The sequence below is a fragment of the Lissotriton vulgaris genome, chromosome 5, assembly GCF_964263255.1.
Source record: "Lissotriton vulgaris chromosome 5, aLisVul1.2, whole genome shotgun sequence".
Taxonomy (NCBI): domain Eukaryota; kingdom Metazoa; phylum Chordata; class Amphibia; order Caudata; family Salamandridae; genus Lissotriton; species Lissotriton vulgaris.
The window spans coordinates 1,218,628,803-1,218,649,389 of record NC_141693.1 but is presented as its reverse complement, the minus strand read 5'-3'; the positions used below and the strand labels follow the sequence as shown (position 1 = coordinate 1,218,649,389).

At 46.1% G+C, this 20,587-nt stretch overlaps 1 protein-coding gene across 2 annotated transcripts in view; it reads right to left on the bottom strand.

The window, feature by feature from the left end:
• Positions 1 to 20,115, bottom strand: part of LOC147712330 (uncharacterized) — a 53,752-nt gene extending 33,637 nt beyond the window's left edge. The window contains exons 1-3 of one of the 2 annotated variants that reach the window (XM_086923029.1): positions 19,879 to 20,115; positions 16,242 to 16,368; positions 1,544 to 1,654 (exon numbers count right to left, since the gene is read on the bottom strand). In XM_086923029.1, coding sequence (XP_086779155.1) covers positions 1,544 to 1,654; positions 16,242 to 16,368; positions 19,879 to 19,902 — 262 coding nt within the window. In that variant the 5' untranslated portion in view covers positions 19,903 to 20,115. The remainder of the gene's footprint in view (positions 1 to 1,543; positions 1,655 to 16,241; positions 16,369 to 19,878) is intronic. The other variant, XM_086923030.1, reaches the window with a different exon arrangement.
• Between the last annotated feature and the right edge of the window lie 472 nt (positions 20,116 to 20,587).

Genomic DNA, 20,587 nt, shown 5'->3' with positions numbered 1-20,587 from the left:
AAACTTACAAAATGAGTGTGGCATGTGTTCTAGAGGACTGTATACACATTAAAGCAGAATAATCATAAATACGGTTTCTTATTTTGACTAAGACAACCATGTCTTTTAAGAATTCTTAGGAATTCGCAACTTTGCCCCCTGAAGTTTTAAAGGCATTTTACTCCCTCACCTTAGAGGTCTCCTTCAAACCTATTTATTTTGCCATTTCCACGGTTCCTGTTCTCTCACACTTTTAACCGGTTTCTGTCCATACAATATTTTTGTTAGAACAACCTATTATGTCGGAGCCTGTATAAATGTATCAACTTTTAACAGAATTACCCTGTCCTGTCTTAACGTCCCTTCAATCCAATGTTGCCACAATAGTCTTCATTATTTTAGGAGGTAATGAAACTTCCAACTGGAATGTTACTGGGTTTCACCACTTCATGACCTCATTAGCTGTAATAAGTAAACCTATTGGGGCTGCATGCATTTACTGTTCATTAATGTTTGCACAAAAATTAGAAATTTGTGTTCTTGTGGGTAAGTGAACAAGAAAAAACCCATGCCACATAATCTACATTAGTCTTGTAAAAACAGCCAGTGTTCTGATGTGTAAGTGGTAACTTCTGTGCATGTGTGATTGTAGATGTAAGTTCCAGTGACTAGGGGCCCGATTCACAAAGTAACTTACACTTTTGAGATTTACAGTTTTCAGTACAATTACTAACTTACACTTCTGTAGTAACTTATAGTTATGTAGTTAGTCTAGTACTACACATGACCAACTAATGGTACTGCAACACCCTTCCACAGAAAATAATGGAGGTAGTGACTTATAAAACATAACAGGAAATAACGTTAAAATAATTTACGTTACTTACAATTGTTTAAAATACAAACAAATATAAAAGAATGATAAAATAAGTATAAAGATAGATCATATTTATTGGTTCCGAAGTAGAGTGCTACTCGCCGAAAGAGCACTACAACTCCTCATCAAGGGTAGCAAGCACTATATAAATGCAAACCTTTTTCCCCTCTTCAATCCCTCCACTATCCTTCTCAATCCAAATAATGGACTAACATATCCACCACTCAAATTACTTTCATATTTTCATTATACTAATTCACCACTAATCCTTTATGGGTTGCGCAGTAGTGTGCTACTCGCCAAAAAAGCACTTCAACACCTCGTCAGGGGTAGTAAGCGCTATACAAATGCAAATACATTTACAATATTTATTTTATATCTCTAATTCCATTGTTTTATGTGGAAGGATTTTGCACTAAAAGTGGCTGGCCATGTGTAGTGCTGGACTTACTACAAAAGTGTGAGTTCCCATAAAAGTATAAGTCACTACAAAAGTGCATTTTAGGAATTCCAAAAATTAGTAAACTTACTATTGAAAAGTAAACTTAGTCAGAATTGAAGTTTGTGAATCAGGCCCTGAGCCTGCACAGGCACGAGTGGCGCATGCAAACTTTTCTCTCTTTATTCTCTTTACTCTCTTTACTATGGCTTGAGCCCCACTACAGTCTATATTTTATTTTCACTCACTTGGGGAATTTTCAGGAGCAGGTTTTCTAACAGAGAGCTGTTCATCCGCAGGGAACACATCTTCCTTTTCTGTTGCTCTGAGTGAAAAAACAGCTGTAGCAATAGCAGGACCTGTCAGAAAATTAAAGTTGAAACCATAATAAACTCACAGCACTTTATGTAATAGGAGGAATTAGCACTGGATTTTTCCTTCTATTGCACCTAGCTCGATTTGATAGGATAAACAATAGCTGCTAACATATAAAACAAGAGCGCTGGCTATCTGTCACTGTATATACAGGTGACCACACAAGGGTAACACAAGGCATTGTGCAATAAAAGTCAGGGGAGTAAGATGCACCTAGGAAAATACTGATAGAGTCCTCTCAGCCCCAATAGAAGTATATCTGAAAGGCACCAATTAGGCTCCTTCAGAAAGGGGTCTAGGGCACCCACGAGGCAAAGCTGTCTGTAGCAGCACTTCCTTTTGGCGATATTCAGATGGCCCTGTGACCCTCCTTGCAGCATTCCAAAGGGCAGCCTCGAGTGAGACAAACATTTATTGCATCCCCAAAAGTTTTTGTGCATGCACATAGACCGTAGGCAAAATAATATTATTTCAGGACCGGAGGCTCCGATTATGCTTCTCTTTCTTTCATTACAAAATACAACAGCCAAAGAAAAAGGTTTTAATATCAACATAACTTACATATCTCATGATGCTATGTTCACAACCACCAATCATGCTCCAGCAGTCCATGTAATAGTCGGTACCACCATCCTGATATCCTCTTTCTTTGCTGCTCGCAGCCGAGATAAGTGTATCTCTGTTATTGTTCTTATTGCAATACTGTATATCGATTATTGTAGTTATTTATTGTGTTGTGGTAGTTTATTTCTTGATCATATATTTACACGCTCCATTACCACACCGTCTGCGTTGCTGGAAAACAAGCTATTATCATTAGTCCCGCCCAAACCCGTGGGACCATATATTAATTTCCCTTGATTTGCGCTCCCCGAGCAGGCCGTCTACATGTTATACAGCCTTTGTTAAATGACTCAGTGCCTTCCCTAATCGGGCCCGATTGTTCCTACTGAGCCTTGGGATGCACCTAGCCCAATTGGGATAGGTATTTGAGTTCCTTTGGGCTATGGCTTTTTTTTATCCATCCTCGCTGTAGCTTTCTTTTAACACTCGATTTCTCACTGTTCTGTTAATTGAGCCTCTCAGAACAGAAGAGACGCCGGCTCCGGCTGTAATAATTTGAGCTGCCCTCATCAGCGGTGTGCACGCTTGAATAACAATTATGCTCTGGGTGCCCTGGATATCCTGGTACTGCAATAATATTTTTTCAAGCATCTGCTCATGAGCCAGTGGCTTTTCTCTTGTTGGTGCACCCAAGGTTGGCTCACCCCTCGGGATAGACTTGGCATATTGTGTTTGGTTTAGTTAGCATTTTAATAATGGAAAATTGGCCCCCCTTTGAGGAGGAAGAATATAAATTCTACTATGAACAACAACCAGAGGGGCCCTATTTGGAAGACAATTTGGTTGATTCTCTGGTTATATTAAAAGGAGCAATGGTCCTTAGCAGACAGAAAAATCAGAAACCAGAATACAATATAGACAACAATGGGTTACTATATGAATCCAATGTCCAGCCGGACATGGAGTTTTATTCATCAATAGTTAGGAATAGATTCAGCAAATTTTTTAAAACACACATTATGTGATAGGGCACAAGCTTGTACCCTACTTTGGAAAGGAAGTGTGGGAAAATGGAACAAGAATACAAAAGGTTTAAACAAAACAAGATTAGATAAATACAGGCAAAGACTTTGAGCTACTGTAACTAGCATATAATGTACTCTGCAGCGAGTTTAACCAAAAATTGGTACCACAATAGTTAGACACAGTGGAAATTTGTGGTGCTATATACAAGTGTCGACGTTTCAATCCCATGCTCACTAATTATCGGGATCATCATCAGGACTAAATCATAACATTTGCCTGGTATGAACAGTATGAGCCTGTTAGGGTAGAAAACAGTGAGGGAAAAAATATACAGTGGCCTGCGAGAGACAACTTGGATATATATTTATACAATTTCATAGAGCAGCTTGGCAGCAAGACACATAGTGACTTTGGTGACTTAAACACACTGTGGGCACATTCAGCCGAAAGTGCGGGTGTGTGGTCCAAAGCGGATTTGTGGTAAATGGGGGGGGGGATGTATCAGTTAACATTGTAGGATCATCCAAGGGTGACCGACATACTGTCATTGTGGTTAGCCTGCGTACTACGGACAGTGACAATTCACGGATGGTGTGTGGTATCAAGGCGTAGCGGCAGAGTGAAACAAGCATGCGGGCGTGTGGCATAGAAGGTGTTTTGGGTGCCAGTGAAAGTCAAGCAAAATAGCGAAGAGGATAGCAACATTTTAACTAATATTCCTTACAAATTGAGAACGGTAACATAATAAGGATGAACCGTGGTACGGTGGTGTTGCGGTGGTGACGTTTGAATGCTCAGGTTCGAGAACCAGCGCGCGGCCGTGGGGACCATGCGAACCGTTGCAGTCCGTCGCTAGTGGGGTGTGGTTCTAAAGCATCGTCGTGGCCAGGGTATTGACAGTGTGGAATTACCTACGGTGAAACCGGAAATGGGCCACGGCTAATTATAGTCGGTTCAAAGTGGGTATGAAACGGGTGATCGCTTAGCCTGGGTGGAGCGGTGATGAGGTTGGGATCGGATGTATTCTTACCAATGGTGGCTATTGGCGATTTCTGCACACAAGAAAGTGTGGGGCGAGATGGCCACTGTTGACGCGCTGATTACAAAGTATACACTGTATTGGGAGAAGGAGCCGGGTTAGTGCGAAATAATTACTGAGGCGAGGTAACTTGCGGGCGGAACGAGTGCCTCTGTCCAGCACTCGGTCAACAGGGCAATTGAGACTGCTGTTCCTATCAGTTATTGAAGCTCTGGCGGCTACTCTTAAGTCAACCCCCATGCTCAAATAGTGAGCTTTGCTAAACAACATGGTTTTCACGGATCCTACAGTTGGTTCTTCGGACTTGCCTAGTAAGGCAAAAGCCAAGTCATCCGAGTGGCTTCATGCAGACACTTTGGTGAATCTCCCACAAGGTCCAGTTGGAGATCATGGCTACTCAGCCCCTTCGACTTCTTCAGGGTCACAATTGAAGCATAGAAATGATAAAGACATTAAAAATGCCTCTATGCATAGAGATTCCACCCATTCAGATTATGATAATCCTCCTAATAGCAAAAAGGCTAAAAAGTCCACGTCAGCCAAGCCTTAGGCAACTACCATGTCTCTCTTCAATCCCTTTAGTTTTCATCCCAAAGACATTGTTCGCCCAAGATTGTCTGATTGGGCGGTATCTGATTACCTACACAAGAATTCATGTAAGGGTTTTGACAACTACGTTCACAACCGTCATAGGGCGGAATGCCCCAGGCCAGATATCCCTGACAAAGTTGCTGAGACCTCAGAGATCGACCCTAGCATTGACATTTCTGAAGTATCTTGCCAAAGACCCAAAAAAGGGCTTTGTATGCGCCTGTCGCGGATGTCATGGCTGGACCGAAGATTCTCCAAATTGTCTTCATAGGAAAAGTATCTGGCTCCCTTGTTGACCACCATATGTCGGCAGGCTGGACCCAGCAGCTATATACTTATTGGGGAATCCAAACTGCGCTATGTCATCTGAAAGACGCAATTTGTAGAGGAACAAAAGGTCCCTTCCAGAGAAATATTTATAACAATACATATAGAAAATAATATCAATAGCAGCCTAGAATAGGATCATATACAGAGTAATTTTAATAAATATTCAGACAGGAAAACTGAACAAATTATATAAACAAAAAACTCAGGCATTTACAGCGTGGTGCCACAAGTGTTGAATTTGCACCACGTACGTTCATAAGGTAACTTTGCTATTTATATCTCAATAAAACCCATTTGAAATAGTCATGGTACTTTTTGGTCTACAACGTTTCGATCCTTCATTGAAATATGGGGACCACCATCAGGACTTAAAATATATGCCTAAGAGAAGAAATGCCTGTGTAAGAGGTACCAAAATAGCAATTGCTTCCAGTGTACTGCTGCAAGTGCATCAAGAGTCAAATTAGAACGCAGCCAGCTCCATACTGTAAAATCACGTCATGAGCAATTGCGAACCATGGAAGTTGGTCAGGTTTAATACGGCTTGTAGTATAGTGATACGGCACAAACCGGTGCATGTGCAGAGTGAGTCCCGCAGCGTGAGATGCTGCAACCCATAGCGCGGGTCAATTATGTCAAGGGGGCTGAATCGAGGGTCAGGAGCAGCAGTGGTGTGCTACTCTTGGCAGCGAAGTGAGAGAACGCAAGTCCCTTCCCATGCACATGGATTCAAACCTGACTGAGCTCGCTTAGGCTAACGCTGGTCCCTTCGCCGAGGTTCACCTCTTTAGTGACAAATTTTTGAAGGGCATTTCCAAGTATGTCGGTACTGTCACATCTTGGATAAAGCGTCTCTAAATGCTGCAGCGAGACTCATCACTGGGTCAAAAAAGCACTCCCACATTACCCCTGACTTGAAGTCCCTGAATTGGCTGCCTTTTGAAGCCAGAATACATCTGAAAATCGCTTGCATGACTCACAAGGCGGTACACCTAAACTCACCCGGCTACCTTGCTCAGAAATTGACAATCTCTGGGGGAATCAGAAACACGAGAGGCACAAACAATCTTCTGCTGAAACCTCGAAGATTCCGGAAGGAAAAAACATACAAGCGCTCCTTCTCAGGAATGGCGCCAAGGATTTGGAACTCACTCCCTCCCGAAACCAGGCTTATATCCTCCACTACACTCTTTAAAAAAGTAAAAGCTATCCTTATGGCTAAATACACTTGATCTACTATCTCGAACCCTATTAACACCCTGCACTGATCTGTATTACTTGCTTGACCCCTTTACTCATTTGTATGAGTTGTCTTATCACTCACATGATTGGCTTTGCAGCCACCTATTTGTATTATTTGTACTGTATGATCTACTGATTTACCTATTTGACTTTGTTCCCTCATGTACCCTTCTGTACTGTATGATCTATTGATTTACCTATTTGACTTTGTTCCCTCATGTACCCTTCTATGTAAAGCGCGCTGATATCTGCGAAGATCTTGTTCGCGCTATATAAAACTTTGAAAATAAAATAAAAATAAAATAAAGCACAATCAAATATAAAAAAGGGTATTTCTAGCTGGTCTTTGTAATAGTGCGAGTATGGGCTGCTTTTCCCATTAATACTAAGGCCCTCCCAGAGGTGCATACAGTTGTGGTAGAGGAGAGTGGCAAGATTCTACCATGGGAGGTACATTCTACCCCACTAGACAAGGGTTCTCCCAATGCCATTTTAGTAGAGGTGGTCTCAGAGTAGTCACTTTTGGGGGAGATAGACAAGGTCTTTAGGCATTATTGCCCAAGTCACAAAATATCTGTGAAAGTGGAATACATTCAAGAACAATCTAATGCAGTGGCGGATTGGAACTCCAGGTATCTAACAGACTACAGCGATTGGCGGCTTCATCCACATCTGTTTCAGTGAATACAGTCAGCTTGGGGCCTGTGCAGGATAGAGCTTTTTGCCTCCAGACTGAACCGATAGCTAGAGACCTTTTTCAGCTGGATGCTGGATCCGTTGTCAAAAGCGACAGGTTCTTTTTCCCAGGATTAGTCAGCGACAATGCATTATGCCCTTCCCCTGTTCACACTAATACTCGGGTGGTGACTCAGATCAACCAACAGGTAGCGGAAGTAGTACTGGCCACTCCTCTTTGGAAAGCACAGACTTGGTTTCTGATTCTTTTAGAGATGGTGTGTGTTGGACTTGGCCCTTTTTGGTTTAAGTTACCTAAACTTTTTGCCTTCCCCCTAGACCTTTTTTCTGACATGGTATTGCCAACTTAGATGCTTTGGGCACTTTGCCACTGCTGATCAGTGTCGAAGTTCAAGTGCTCCCTGTGTAAAGTGTATTGATAATTGGTTGTCCATGATTGGTATGTTTGCCTTACTAGTAAAGTCTCTAGTGAGGTTCTTCGATTTCTGACTGTCCCGTATTTAGCTGTCATTTTGTGTCTCGTCTCCATTTTGTGTTGCCCTCACTCAGGCAGCACGGCGAACGGAGTGTTTTGGCTTTTCTCAGCTGCTACGTGTGTTTTCTGTTAAAGAGTAACCCCCTGCCCTTGTTTACGATACCGATGTCAGGATCTGGCCGAGTTCGTTAATCCATGTCTGAGTTGATTGATCCCGGTCTCGACTGACTATTTGCCTTCTCCTATTCTTTCTTTATATTATCTTATTCAACTGGCCTTCGCTATTCTCTCCTTGTATTCTCTTGTTACACAACTATCCTTCGAGGCACACAAATACGTCCTGCCACCTTCAAATTGGATTGTCGGTACTATCACGGATTAATTTGTTGGGAGGGGTAACAAACGGGGTCTGAGAGAGGGGCGTATTTGAGACACCTGATAGCTTGTTTTCCAACTTTTCCTATTGGCTTGTTTTGTATGTCAGTCCGGTCGCTCCTCCCGCCGCGTGGCCCACCCCACGTGTGCCCGGTCCCTCCTGCCGCCGCTGCCAGTGATGTTTTGCCCCCGTTTGCCTTGGCCCCCTGCCCTTGACTGCCCTTCTGTGCCTCACTCGTTTTTCATTGTACTGCCTTCGTTTTTCTTAGTGCCTGCATTCGTTTTCTCCCAGTTTGTGCTGTACCGTTTTGTCCTGCGTGACTTGCTGCCTCTGTGCCCAGCTGTTTCCCTTCCCCACCCTGCTCCCTGCCGGTGCTCCCCCGCGGCCCCACCACCTCCAGCATCACCGCACACCTCCCCCCCCACTTGCCACCCTGCTCCCGCCTCCCAGCTGCTCCTCCCTCGCCCCTCCCCCCCCACTCTCCATTATGGCAGAGTGCATGCGTACACGCAGGAGGCGCGCCGGATGTGCGCCAAAGGTGCACCAAAGGTAAGCCCGTCTGCGCCCGTCCGCGCCTGGACCACGCCCAGTGCCAGAACCCCTGGCCCCCGCAGATGCCAGCCCACCCGCCGTACTTACGACGCTGCCTCCCTCCACGCACTCAACAACGGCCGGATCCCGGGCTGCCACCGAGCCAGCCCAGGACGCACCCACGGACCCTTCACCTGCCAATCCTGCAAGTTCTCCTGCATCCGGACCCGCACTGCACCCGCCAAGCCGACCCCCAGCAGCAACCACCTGAAGTGCATCCTGCTCAATACCCGCTACATCCACAGACACGACATCAAACTCTGGAACCTCCTCGACTCCACATCTCCAGACGTTGCCTTCCTCACGGAAACATGGATGAACGCCTCCTCAGCGCCCAACATTGCCATCGCCATCCCGGACGGATACAAGATCAACCGGAGGGACCGCGTCAACCAGACAGGAGGAATCGCCATCGTCCACAAGAACACCATCCGCATCACAACCAACTCAGACGACACCCTCACAGCCGTAGGAACACCTGCACTTCCAGATACACACCGACCCCAAGACCACCCTCAGAGGCACCCGCATCTACAGACCCCCAGGACCTCGCGCACAATTCAGCGAAGACATCGCAGACTTCATCAGCCCACACGCCCTCCCCTTCGCTGACTACATCCTCCTAGGGGACCTCAACTTCCACCTGGAGAACAACAACAACAGCAACACCACCACCCTGCCTGACAACCTCTCCAACCTCAGACTCAAGCAACTGGTGACCACCCCCACCCACTACGCCGGCCACACGCTTGACCCCGTCTTCTCCTCCAGCAAAGACATCTCCTTCAGCCACGCCACCGGCCTCCACTGCTCCACTGGACAGACCACAGCTGCGTCCACTTCAGCTTCAGAAGGGCCACGATCCACCACCACCCGCAACAGGTTCCCCGCAGAAGCTGGAACAAGACCACCACCGACCAGCTCACCACATCCCTGAGCCAGAACCCTCCCGCCAGCTCAGCGAACCCCAACCAAGCCGCCAACAACCTCACAAGGTGGATCACCAACTGCGTAGACGACCTCACTCCACTGAAGACCCCGCCCCCCCCCGCCAGACCCGGCAGCAAGAAAGCATCCTGGTTTACCGACGAACTCAAGAACTCCAAGAAGAACTGCTGAGCCCTCGAGAAAGCCTGGCGCAGAGACCCGACTACAGACAACATGACCACCCTCAAGCACGCCACCCGAAAACACCACCAGCTGATCCACAACACCAAGAAAACCGCATTCAAGGAACGACTAGACAACAACGCCCACAACAGCAAGGAACTCTTCAACATCGTCAAAGAGCTCTCGAACCCTAGCGCCGGAAACAACGACATCACCCCCTCGCAAGACCTCTGCAACTCGCTCGCCTCGTTCTTCCACAGCAAGATCGCAGATATACACAACAGTTTCAGCACACAGCCGACGACAATACCAACGCCCCCCACCACCACCCTCCGCGCCTGGACCCCGGTCAACACTGAAGACACCATCCACACGATGAACTCCATACACTCCGCATCACCAACCAACCCCTGCCCTCACCACGTCTTCAACAAGGCCGACTCCATCATCGCACCCCATCTCCGGGACATCATCAACGCCTCCTTCGACACCGCCACCTTCCCAGAGAGCTGGAAGCACGCCGAACTCAGCGCCCTACTGAAGAAACCATCAGCGGACCCCACCGACCTCAAAAACTACTGCTCCTTCCTTTTCCTGCCAAAGTCATTGAGAAGACCGTCAACAGACAGCTGGCCGCCTTCCTCGAGACGAACGGATCCCTCGACCACTCGCAGTCCGGCTTCCGGGCCAACCACAGCACCGAGACCGCCCTCATCGCAGCCACCGATGACATCGGAGCCCTGCTCCACAACGGGGAAACAGCGGCCCTCATCCTCCTGGACCTCTCCGCAGCGTTAGACACGGTCTGTCACCGCACCCTAGTGCAGCGCCTCAAAAACATTGGAATCCAGCAGAAGGCACTGGAGTGGATCATCTCCTTCCTCGCCGGAAGAACATCATCTCCTACGCCGACGACAACAAGCTGATCCTCTCCCTCACCAACGACCCCGCAACCGCCAGAACCAACCTACACGAAGGGATGAAAGACGTAGCTGAGTGGATGATGAACAGCCGCCTGAAACTGAACTCAGATAAGACGGAAGTCCTCATCCTGGGATCATCACCCTCCACCTGGGACGACTCCTGGTGGCCTCCTGGCCTGGGCAGCGCACCCAAACCAACGGACCACGCACACAACCTGAGGTTTCATCCTGAACTCCTCCCTCTCGATGACCAGACAAGTCAACGCCGTCTCCTCGTCATGCTTCAACATACTACGCATGCTACGGAAGATCTTCCGGTGGATCCCCACCAAAACCAGGAAGATGGTCACCCAGGCCCTCGTCACCAGCCGTCTGGACTACGGGAACACCCTTTATGCCGGAACGACAGCCAAACTACAGAAGAGACTCCAGCGGATCCAGAATGCCTCAGTACGACTCATCCTGGACATCCCCCGTCACAGCCACATCTCTGGACACTTGAGAGACCTGCACTGGCTCCCCGTCAGCAAGAGAATCACGTTCCGACTCCTCACCCACACACACAAAGCTCTCCACAACCCAGGCCCCAGATACCTCAACGACCGCCTGACCTTCTACACTCCCACCTGCCAGCTACAATCGACCAGCCACGCCCTCGCCATCGTCCCCCGCATCCGAAAAGCCACAATGGGAGGAAGATCCTTCTCCTACCTGGCTGCCAAGACGTGGAACTCCCTCCCCATCCACCTTCGCCTGACCCAAGACCACCTCGCCTTCAGGAAGCAACTCAAGACCTGGCTGTTCGAGCAGTAGCGGAGTTCCCCCCCCCCCCCCCCCCCCCCCCCGCAAGCGCCTTGAGACCCTCCGGGTGAGTAGCGCGCTATACAAATGCTTTGATTGATTGATTGATATGTGTAGGGAGTAAACTCAGTAAATATGTTTGCTATAAAAGACTGTGTGCCACGGATTGAAGTGACAGTCTCCTTAGAATTTAAATTTCGTGTGTACTTCTAGGACAACTGTGCTTGGCTGCAGCTAATAAACCTGGTTTTCCACACTCAGAGTGTCTCGTGTCTCTGTTCGACAAGGCAGGTGAACTCGGGGATTTAAGGCGTGCCCTGCATCGCCAGGCCCATAAGGCCCGGTTCTCCACTAGTGAAGTGCACTAGGTGTGCCAGGGCTAGTAATGCAAATGCTACTAGTGGGCCTGCAGCACTAATTGTGCCACCCACACAAGTAGCCATAAAGAGAGAACTCCGGCCTGCCACTGAAGTGCCTGTGTGCAGTTTGTTAAACTGCCATGTTGTCCTGACAAGTGCACCCACTTGCCAGGCCTTACCCTTCCTATTTTATGCACATCAGATGCCTCTATGGTAGGTACAGGGTACCCGCCTGGGCAGGGTGCAGTGTATGTGAAAGGTAGGCCATGTACTGAGATGTGTACCATGTTCTGACAGAGAAATACTCTCCATTTCGTTTTTCACTATTGAAAGGCCATCTTCCCCATAGGACAGAATGGGGTGGCTGTTTAATATGTTCCAGCCTATCTTCCCAGTGGCTTAAGATGGAGAGGTGAAGTTTAGTGTGCCTGCACTCACAATTTAATAACACATCTTTTTGTGAAGGTGGTTTTTGCATTGTGTGTTTAGAAACCACTCTTTTGGAAGTGGCTGGGTTTTTGTGTTTTAACATTTCTGTGTGTCTCTGCCTGGTTGTGGATTGATTGTCTGGATTTGAATGTGATAGGCTCTGGGACATGTCTTTCCCAGGAGGAGGTGAGAGAGCAACAGGCTGGCCTGCATCTGGCATGTAGGGGGGAGGAGTAGCCCCTGGAAGTGAAGAGGCCTGGGCTGCTGCCATAAAACAATGACTCCATCTCCTGCTGAGTGATTAAGGAGCTGGATCCCCACTACCAAAGAAGGTGTCACCTGGCAGGGAGACACCCAGAACTTGTTTGGACAGGAGTCAGTGCCCCCCTGAACCAAAGACTTCAAAGACATTGAGGGGTATAACTATGAGAGCTGAAACCCCTGGACTTTGGAATGGAACTGTTCAAGACTGTAAAGGATTGCAACTACTTCGTTGTCAAGAGGAACCTCTGCCAAGGAAGAAACAGGTGAAGAGACTGAAGGAATGGAGTGATCCTTGCTGTGTGCTCTGAGGCTGTCCTGCAGTTTGCTGATTTAACCAAGGTATGGCTGAAGGGACTTTGCTGTGTGCTGTGTCCCCCTGCTGGAAAGGACTTTGCTGTGTCCTGAAGTAACTTATCACCAAGGGCCCAAGGAGAGCTGGCTCCCTGTTGCAGAAACTCAGGAACACAAAAGTTTCCAGGAGTGTCTTAGCAGCGCTATGTGCGTGTGCTTTTTGCAGCCCGAGACCTCATAAGAATTGCCCTGTGATCGCGGGCACCAGGAGTCCAAATGAGTCTCAGTGATGCTGTGTGCATGTGCTTTGTGAAGCCTGAAACCTTTGTGAAGATAGTCCTGTGATCGTGCACCCCCGGAATCCAAGTGAGTCTCAGCGACGCTGTGTGCGTATGCATTGTGCAGCCTGAGATCTTTGTGACTATTGCCTTGTGATCGTGTGCACCAGGAACTCAAGTGAGACTCAGCGATGCTGTGTGCGTGTGCTTCGTGCAGCCTGAAACTTTCGTGAGGATTGCCCTAAGACTGTGCACACCCAAGGCTCAAGTGAGTCATAGCGACGCTGTGTGCCCTGTTGCAGCCTGAGATCTTGGTCTTTGCCATCGGCCCGGACCCGCGGCCCCAGAGGAGCTGTGCCGCCGGCCCGAGCCTGCCTGGACCTCGATCCTTCTCGGTTGTCGGCGGGAGGGAGGGGGGGGTTGGGGGGGGGGGGGCGGGGTTCGCAAATTCCACATCCCAAATCAATGAAGTTGGAACGGAGGCCCGAGTCGCGAGGTCGCACCCCCCCCCCACCCCCCCCCGGCCGGAGTGTGGAGCTACACTTTGTTTTACAGAATAACCGTGTTGGGGGCATATTTCTGCAATAGTTGACTGCAAATGAGAAGGAAGGGCATAGAAACCGTCTCGAAGACCATAATCTGTGCCGGAGTACATTATTTTGGTATTACGAACTACCTGATTGTTGCATTACACATTGCATTATTTCTGCATAACCAACTGCGTTACTGTTGCATTACGAACTGCATTATGTTGACATTACGAAGTGCCTATTTCTTGCATTACGAACTGCATAGCATTGCATTAGGACTGCGTGGGATCATAGAGAATTACTCATTAATACTGCAAGAACCTCCAAGGGCTTGCTGGCCTAATAACCGGCCAGGTGAAATAGAAATATTACAAATACGCATATATTGGATTTTTATCGTATGGTCTCATCCTATATCTTTTTATATAACCATATACTTGTTTTTCTTAAGGTCCATTTGAGGTGTCATCATTGGGTTACTGAGAGTGTGGTTGCAAATACTTTGCACATGTGCCTTGGAGATAAGACTGGCTGCTCATGCCAAGCTACAGAGGGTGTGGGCAGGAGCTATCTGAGAAGGTGTCCTTCCTTTCCCTGACTTAGAAGCAAGGATCCCTATTTGGCCTAAGGTACCTACCTCAGCCAACTAGAGACCCCCAGTTCTAACAGTGTGCGATAGCCCTCTCTTTCGGTCTTGGTCTCAGACTATGCTGTGGGGTCCTCACGAAGAACTGCACCCAATGATAGTGTTGGGTAATTGTCCCTGATGGTCAGGAGGCTTTCCGGCAACAGTTGAACTTGCCAGGCATTTCAGAGGCAGCTTTAGAGTTCATCAAGTGAACCTGGGCCTCCTGTACTAGGAAGAGGTATTTTTCTGCATGGTGATGCTGGATGGGTTGGTGCCTGAAACGGCACTTGGATCCTGTGGTGGCAGAAATACCCCACATTGTACATTTTCTGTCTCAGAAATCTGCGGATGGTTTGTCTTCTAGATCAGTGAATAATTTAATTCTGCTATTTCAGCAGGACATGCACAAGTTGATGGTAAGCCAGTTGGATTTCACCCTGTCTTTTGTTAACTTCTTTTAGGCATAAGGGTGACTAATCCCCCCAAAGCTAAGCATTCTTTCCTATGGGATGCGTCTTTGGTTTTGCCTCTTTTTGATAAATGGCTGGGTAATGCTCATTTATCCAGAAAGCAGTTGGCAATTAAATTAGCTATGCTGTTGTGCCTATCAGCTTCTAAAAGAACTTTGGATGTGTGAGTTCGGAATTTAGCAGGTAGAGTTTTTACTCTGAAGGACTTCTTGTACCATTACTGGCAGAACTAAAACGTTTTCACGGTGTATTGAGTATAATGATTTCCCTAATAATGACAAGTTCAATGCTTGAAAGCTTATGAGGGAATGTACTTGCGACTTGAGAATGGATGATTCTACGCAATTACTGATTGACTTGCAGAAGCTGTTTAAACCAGTGTCATCTGGCACAATTGCTAGATGGTAGAAATCAATAATGGCAGAAGCTGGTATTGAAACTAGAGTGTTCAGGGCTCCATCTGTTTGAGGGGCTATGGCCTCCAATTCATTTATGTTGGGTTCCACAATTCAGGACATTATGAGATCCGCTGAATGGTCATCAGAGTCTCCTTTTAAACAGTTTAATTTTAAACATGTGGGTGACATTACTTCTGTGGTTTTCAATAAGCGTTAAACTAGCATAATCGAAGGCTCTGGTCCTGAAATAGAATACAAAATTTGCTAGCATTCTTGCCAAGAACTTTTTGTTCTATTAAGGGCACAGAGGTGAGGATTGTCATACTCAGTATTGTCAGCCATTGATTGTTTGTCAGGATTCGATTGCTTTTTCTTCCATTGTTTACCTGCCTATATTTAGTCTGTGTTATATGGATATTACAAGTTTACTTTCATTTCTAGGTTTGGATCAGAAATCAGAGCAAGCCTGTTCTAGTTTTCATCACTGTGTTGGTGTGTTGCACTCCTGTTGCAAGATGAGCTGTTCCGCGTATGTTGGAGATGGACGCTGAAGCTGGCCCTGCAGATGTTGTTGATTATTGTTGCAGTTTAAGTTTATGGACTGTTTGGAGCAAGGAAACAGCCTCTCAAAACTGTCGTACAGACTATTATATTGACTGCAGGACCATAATTGGTGGTTGTGAGAAGGGTATTATGGGATATGTCGTTTATGTTGATATTAAAATATTTTTAATTGGATGCTGTATTTTGCAGTAAATGAACGAGAAGCATAATCCTCGCCTCCGTGTCCTTAATAGAATTGAAAATTCTTGGTGCAAATGCTAGCAAATTTTGTATTCCATCCTTTGAATTCACTACGAACCTATGCAAATGGGGTTATGCTCATTTATTGTTGCAAGGAAAGCAACTTCCACAATTTACGTTAAGGTTGCACTCATACAAGCCGTCTTGGCCTCTTATGTAAAATAACATTGCTTCAAGAGTAGGAAAACAGGGAGCCTTCTAGGGCTCATCAGGAAAAGTTTGATAAAACACCCTTTGGATTTCAGCTTAATTCTTACCATTATTACAATAACTCCCCTTACTAAATATTAAACCAACCTCAGTGGCAGAATCAAGGTTTAAGCATATAAACACGCAATGTAGGCAGCGAATCTTACCCAGTGAGAACAAGACTTGGTGTATTTCTTTCATCACATTCTTGTAAAGTTCCTCCTGCCATAAGTGCAAAAGCTTCCACTCTTCTTCTGAGAAATAGGCAGCAACATCACAGAATGAAACTGGTGCCTGGAACAATATAATTTAAATCCCACAGTTAACAGCTACATAGTAACACAGGGATAGAGGAGGGTTCACAAGAGTCAGAGTTTAACAACATGGAGCTACAATCACTGATGAAACCAAGGGAATCAAAGGTAAGAAAATGGGCCGCTGTGTTTGTTTTCTTACCACAATATGCGACAAGGGCATGTTGGCATACATGCCAATAGACCGGATTCAGGCTGAAGACTCCCGATTTTTTAATTCAAAGATGGCTTCATTTTGGCTGTCTCCCAGTTGAAATTGCTTCTGCTTCAATTGACGTCATTGGGAGAAATACAATCTCCCAATTTGTTAAAAGTCTCCCACTTGCCTCTTCTGAAATGTTGGCTTGTATGTGTTGTCACTAATTTATATCGCTATAGTGATGAAACTAGTAACTGCTTATCAGGAACTCTCCCATGCAGTACTTCATATGGCAGCTGGGAACAGCTTGCCACGCTATCATAGTAAAATAAATTCTCATTATTCTGTTCTTTGTCAGATATTGCCCTGGATAGCCACTCTCTAAAATTAGTCTGTTTCACAAACCATTAGTCTCTCATACATTTATTTTAGATACCCAAAAATAAGTACTTACACACAGAGACTCCCAACCCTAATTCGAAGAATCGGATTTCGTGTGTGCAAAACGCCTTTAGAAATGCTGACATCATTGTATCCTGTGGGATTTATATTTTGGTGGACAGGATATCCATCACCGTTGTGGCGGAGTAACCCAACCACCAAAATCTAACAGCCCGAACGGCCAGACCAGATCCTCCCTGGACTTGAAACAAGCATCTTAGGACCAGTTTTGGTGTTTCACCCCTCATCAGCCAGGACAGCTTGACTCCAGTGGCATGGAGAGCACCGGACCCACGTCTGGGCTTACCCGTCCCATTCGGGGTTACCAATGCAAAAAAAAAAACAATTGATGAACAGAATGCAGAACAATGACATACATTCACCCCAGTACAGAGATTTGGGCCTAAATATGTAGTTTTTTTGCTCCCCATGCCAGTTCAGTTTGAACCCAGCCATATGCAAATCAGTCTTTCACTAACAAGGAAGTCTCTGTAGACAAGTACAGAGCATGTATGCAAACCTTTCAGCCAGTTACAATGGAAGAATCGCGCCAGGCGATCAGGTCCATTAAATCGGGCTCTCCCTTTGATCCTTGCCTCCCTACTCTATCGCACGCTCTCATCGACATTCTGAACTCTAATATAAATAACATCATAAACTCCTCGCTCTTAACAGCCAAGATTCCAGTTGAGTGGAAACTTGCTGCGGTAAAACCTCTCCAAAAGAAACAACTGGCAGATCCTACTACTCTTTCCAAACTACGGCCCATCTCGCTCCTACCTAGTTTGTGTAAGTTGACTGAAAAATTTGTTAATAGTCAACTTACAACCTTTTTGGAGAAAACAAATGCATTGCACTCTAATCAATCAGGTTTCAGAGCTCAATACTCCACAGAATCTGCCCTATTGTAGATGACTGAAACCCTAAGAGAAGCCCTGGATCGGGGAAAGAGAGCAGTCTTGGTGTTATTAGATCTGTTGGCTGCTTGCAACATGGTCTCACACGTCATTCTCTTAAGACCGTCTCGCATCATCTGGTAGATCTGGCAGTGTACTAGAGAGGACAAAGAACTTCCTGCAAGATCGACGTCAAGTGATCACCTCAGGTAAATATCACTCTCGAAAAGGCACTTCTTTCAGGGGTACCCCAGGGTTCGAGTCTCAGCCCGACCCTCTTTAATGCCTATATGGCTCCATTGATTAAGCTAATATCGTCCTTTAACATAAACACCATCTCATATGCGGACGATACGCAGTTAATTTTGGTCTTGCACAATGACACTGGCCAGGCGAAAGAAAATCTCTGCAAATACCTCACAGCAACTTTCAGCTGGATGAATAACCACCCGAGGTGTAATTCTGAAAAAATCTAAATGTTAGCTTTAGGCTCTCGCCTAAACTCTAGTGGCCAGCGAATACACCCCCCCCCCCCCCCCCCTTCCACCACAGTAAACGTGGTTAGGAATCTAGGAATAAAATTTGACTCCACCCCACCGTTTAAACAGCAATCTTTGGCAGTTGTCGCAACCTGCTTCCAAATCATAAAAAGCCCAAAGAAATTCTTTGATCTGATCCCCATCTCAGCAAGGCAAACTGTTGCTGTTGCTCTCATTACAGCAAGGCTAGATTATTGTAACAGCCTCTATGCAGGAACTAATAGATCAGTCCTGAACAAGCAGCAGATGCGGCGGCACGGCTGGTACTGAAGTGTCCCAGGAGGTTGTCCGCATCAGCGGTGCTAGACATACTACATTGGCTGCCAATTCACAAACGCGTCCTGTTCAAGGTCCTGATCATCACTTTTAGGGCCTTACACTCCTCGGGCCCCCTATATCTTCGAACTGGTTTTAAGCGATATGTTCCCTCCCAAAGTTTAAGATCAGCAAATGTCAATCTGTTGAAAATACCAGCCTTCAGATTGGTGTCTAAGGGAGGAAAATCACTTACAGTTATTGGCTCAAAGGCATGGAATAAACTACCTCCACATCAACGCCAGATTACATCAGAGTCCCTGTTTAGAAAGGCACTAAAAATCTAGATTTTTAGTGCACCGGACACTCTCTGCAAAACTCTAATCTCCTATTGTTTACCGTTAGCAGTACACCAGCTATGCTTCCATCTTTGGTTTCCGTCATCAGCGCCAAGATGCTCCTCGGAGAGACGGTTGCGCTATATAAATATACCATTACATTATATAACATTTGGAAGCCTGTTTCTAGTTTTGGATCATTTCTTTTGAAAGAGTATGGGAAAACATTTAGATTACGTTTTCCTACAATTTGTAAACAACCACAGCTTTCAATATTCCAACCAAAAATGCCACTGACACAAGCACACCAATAGGTTACAGTTTTATGACAATTAGGGCCACAAGAAAACTAAATTAGCAATTTGACTACTGGGTAAATCTGGAAACAAACTGCTGACGAGGGACCTGATGTACAACTTTCTGTCCATTCCAATCCTAATTTACAAAGTACTAGCTCACATACGGTCACCTCTAGCAGATAAATGTGCATTACTGTTCACGAATTTGAGGAAATCTACAGCACACTACTTGGTTTTTAAAAGCATGGAAAAACAGGGGAACCCCCAGACAGTCTGTCAGTCTGAGAACTGATATAGTCGGCCTGAGCTGTGCACTAGTAGGAGTCATGTGTGTTAAGCAGACGACAGTTTGACATCCAAATGATAAAATCTAGGCAAGCTCCTCCCAAAACGTAAGACTGAAAAATGTGAAGAACTCCTTCCATATGAAAATTAAAAAAAAATCGGCTATCAGGGACACAGTAAGAGAAAAGGGATGAAAGAAGGTAAATAAAGAGTATTCTAGCGCGCCTTGACTTAAAAAGGTGGAATGACGGCAAAAAAATGGACAACGTTTCTGAACTACCCCAAAGGTGTGACTCACCTTATGCGAATGGCGATGGGCCATGTTCTGGTATCTGCTTCAGTTAAATAGTCCGGTGTCCCACCTCAGCTCAATATTTAGGCTGACGCGACGAATGCAAACACAGTGTTGCGTTCCAGAGAAAAATACGGAACTGCAGACCACCCTTCTATTGCACATGTACCTAATTGAGACGCTTATCTCAATGCGCCCTTCTTATACGCACTTAAGTGACGAGAGACACTAATTTCAGTGTTCTTTTCTCCTAATGCGCATGTGCGTAACAAGAGACACTTCTCTATTCTGGTACACACACCAGATACTAATCCACAAGCTCCCAACTATTAAAAACATGTGCTACTTAAGATACTGATCTGGATGCGGGCCTGTGCAAGTCGCAGATGGCGATCACTAGCACGCTGCAAAGTGCACGGCAACAAGGAAATAATTGGATGTATTTTGAAACGCTTCTTCCCTAATGACTTTATTGTTTTAGTAGTTAACACATTTTGCAATTTGAATGCTTTATGAAGTCTTACGGCTCTTGCAGGGCCCGAACAAAAGTGTCGAGTCTTTGCGGGAGATCAGCTGATAAACGTGGCCTGTAAGCCAGAAGATGCACACGGAGTCTGGTTGACACGCTTTAATGAGCAGCGTCTGCCGCTAGTACATAATCTTTTATACTCTGTTCCCAAATTGTTGTAATGTTGTGGAAATGCACAATAAAATG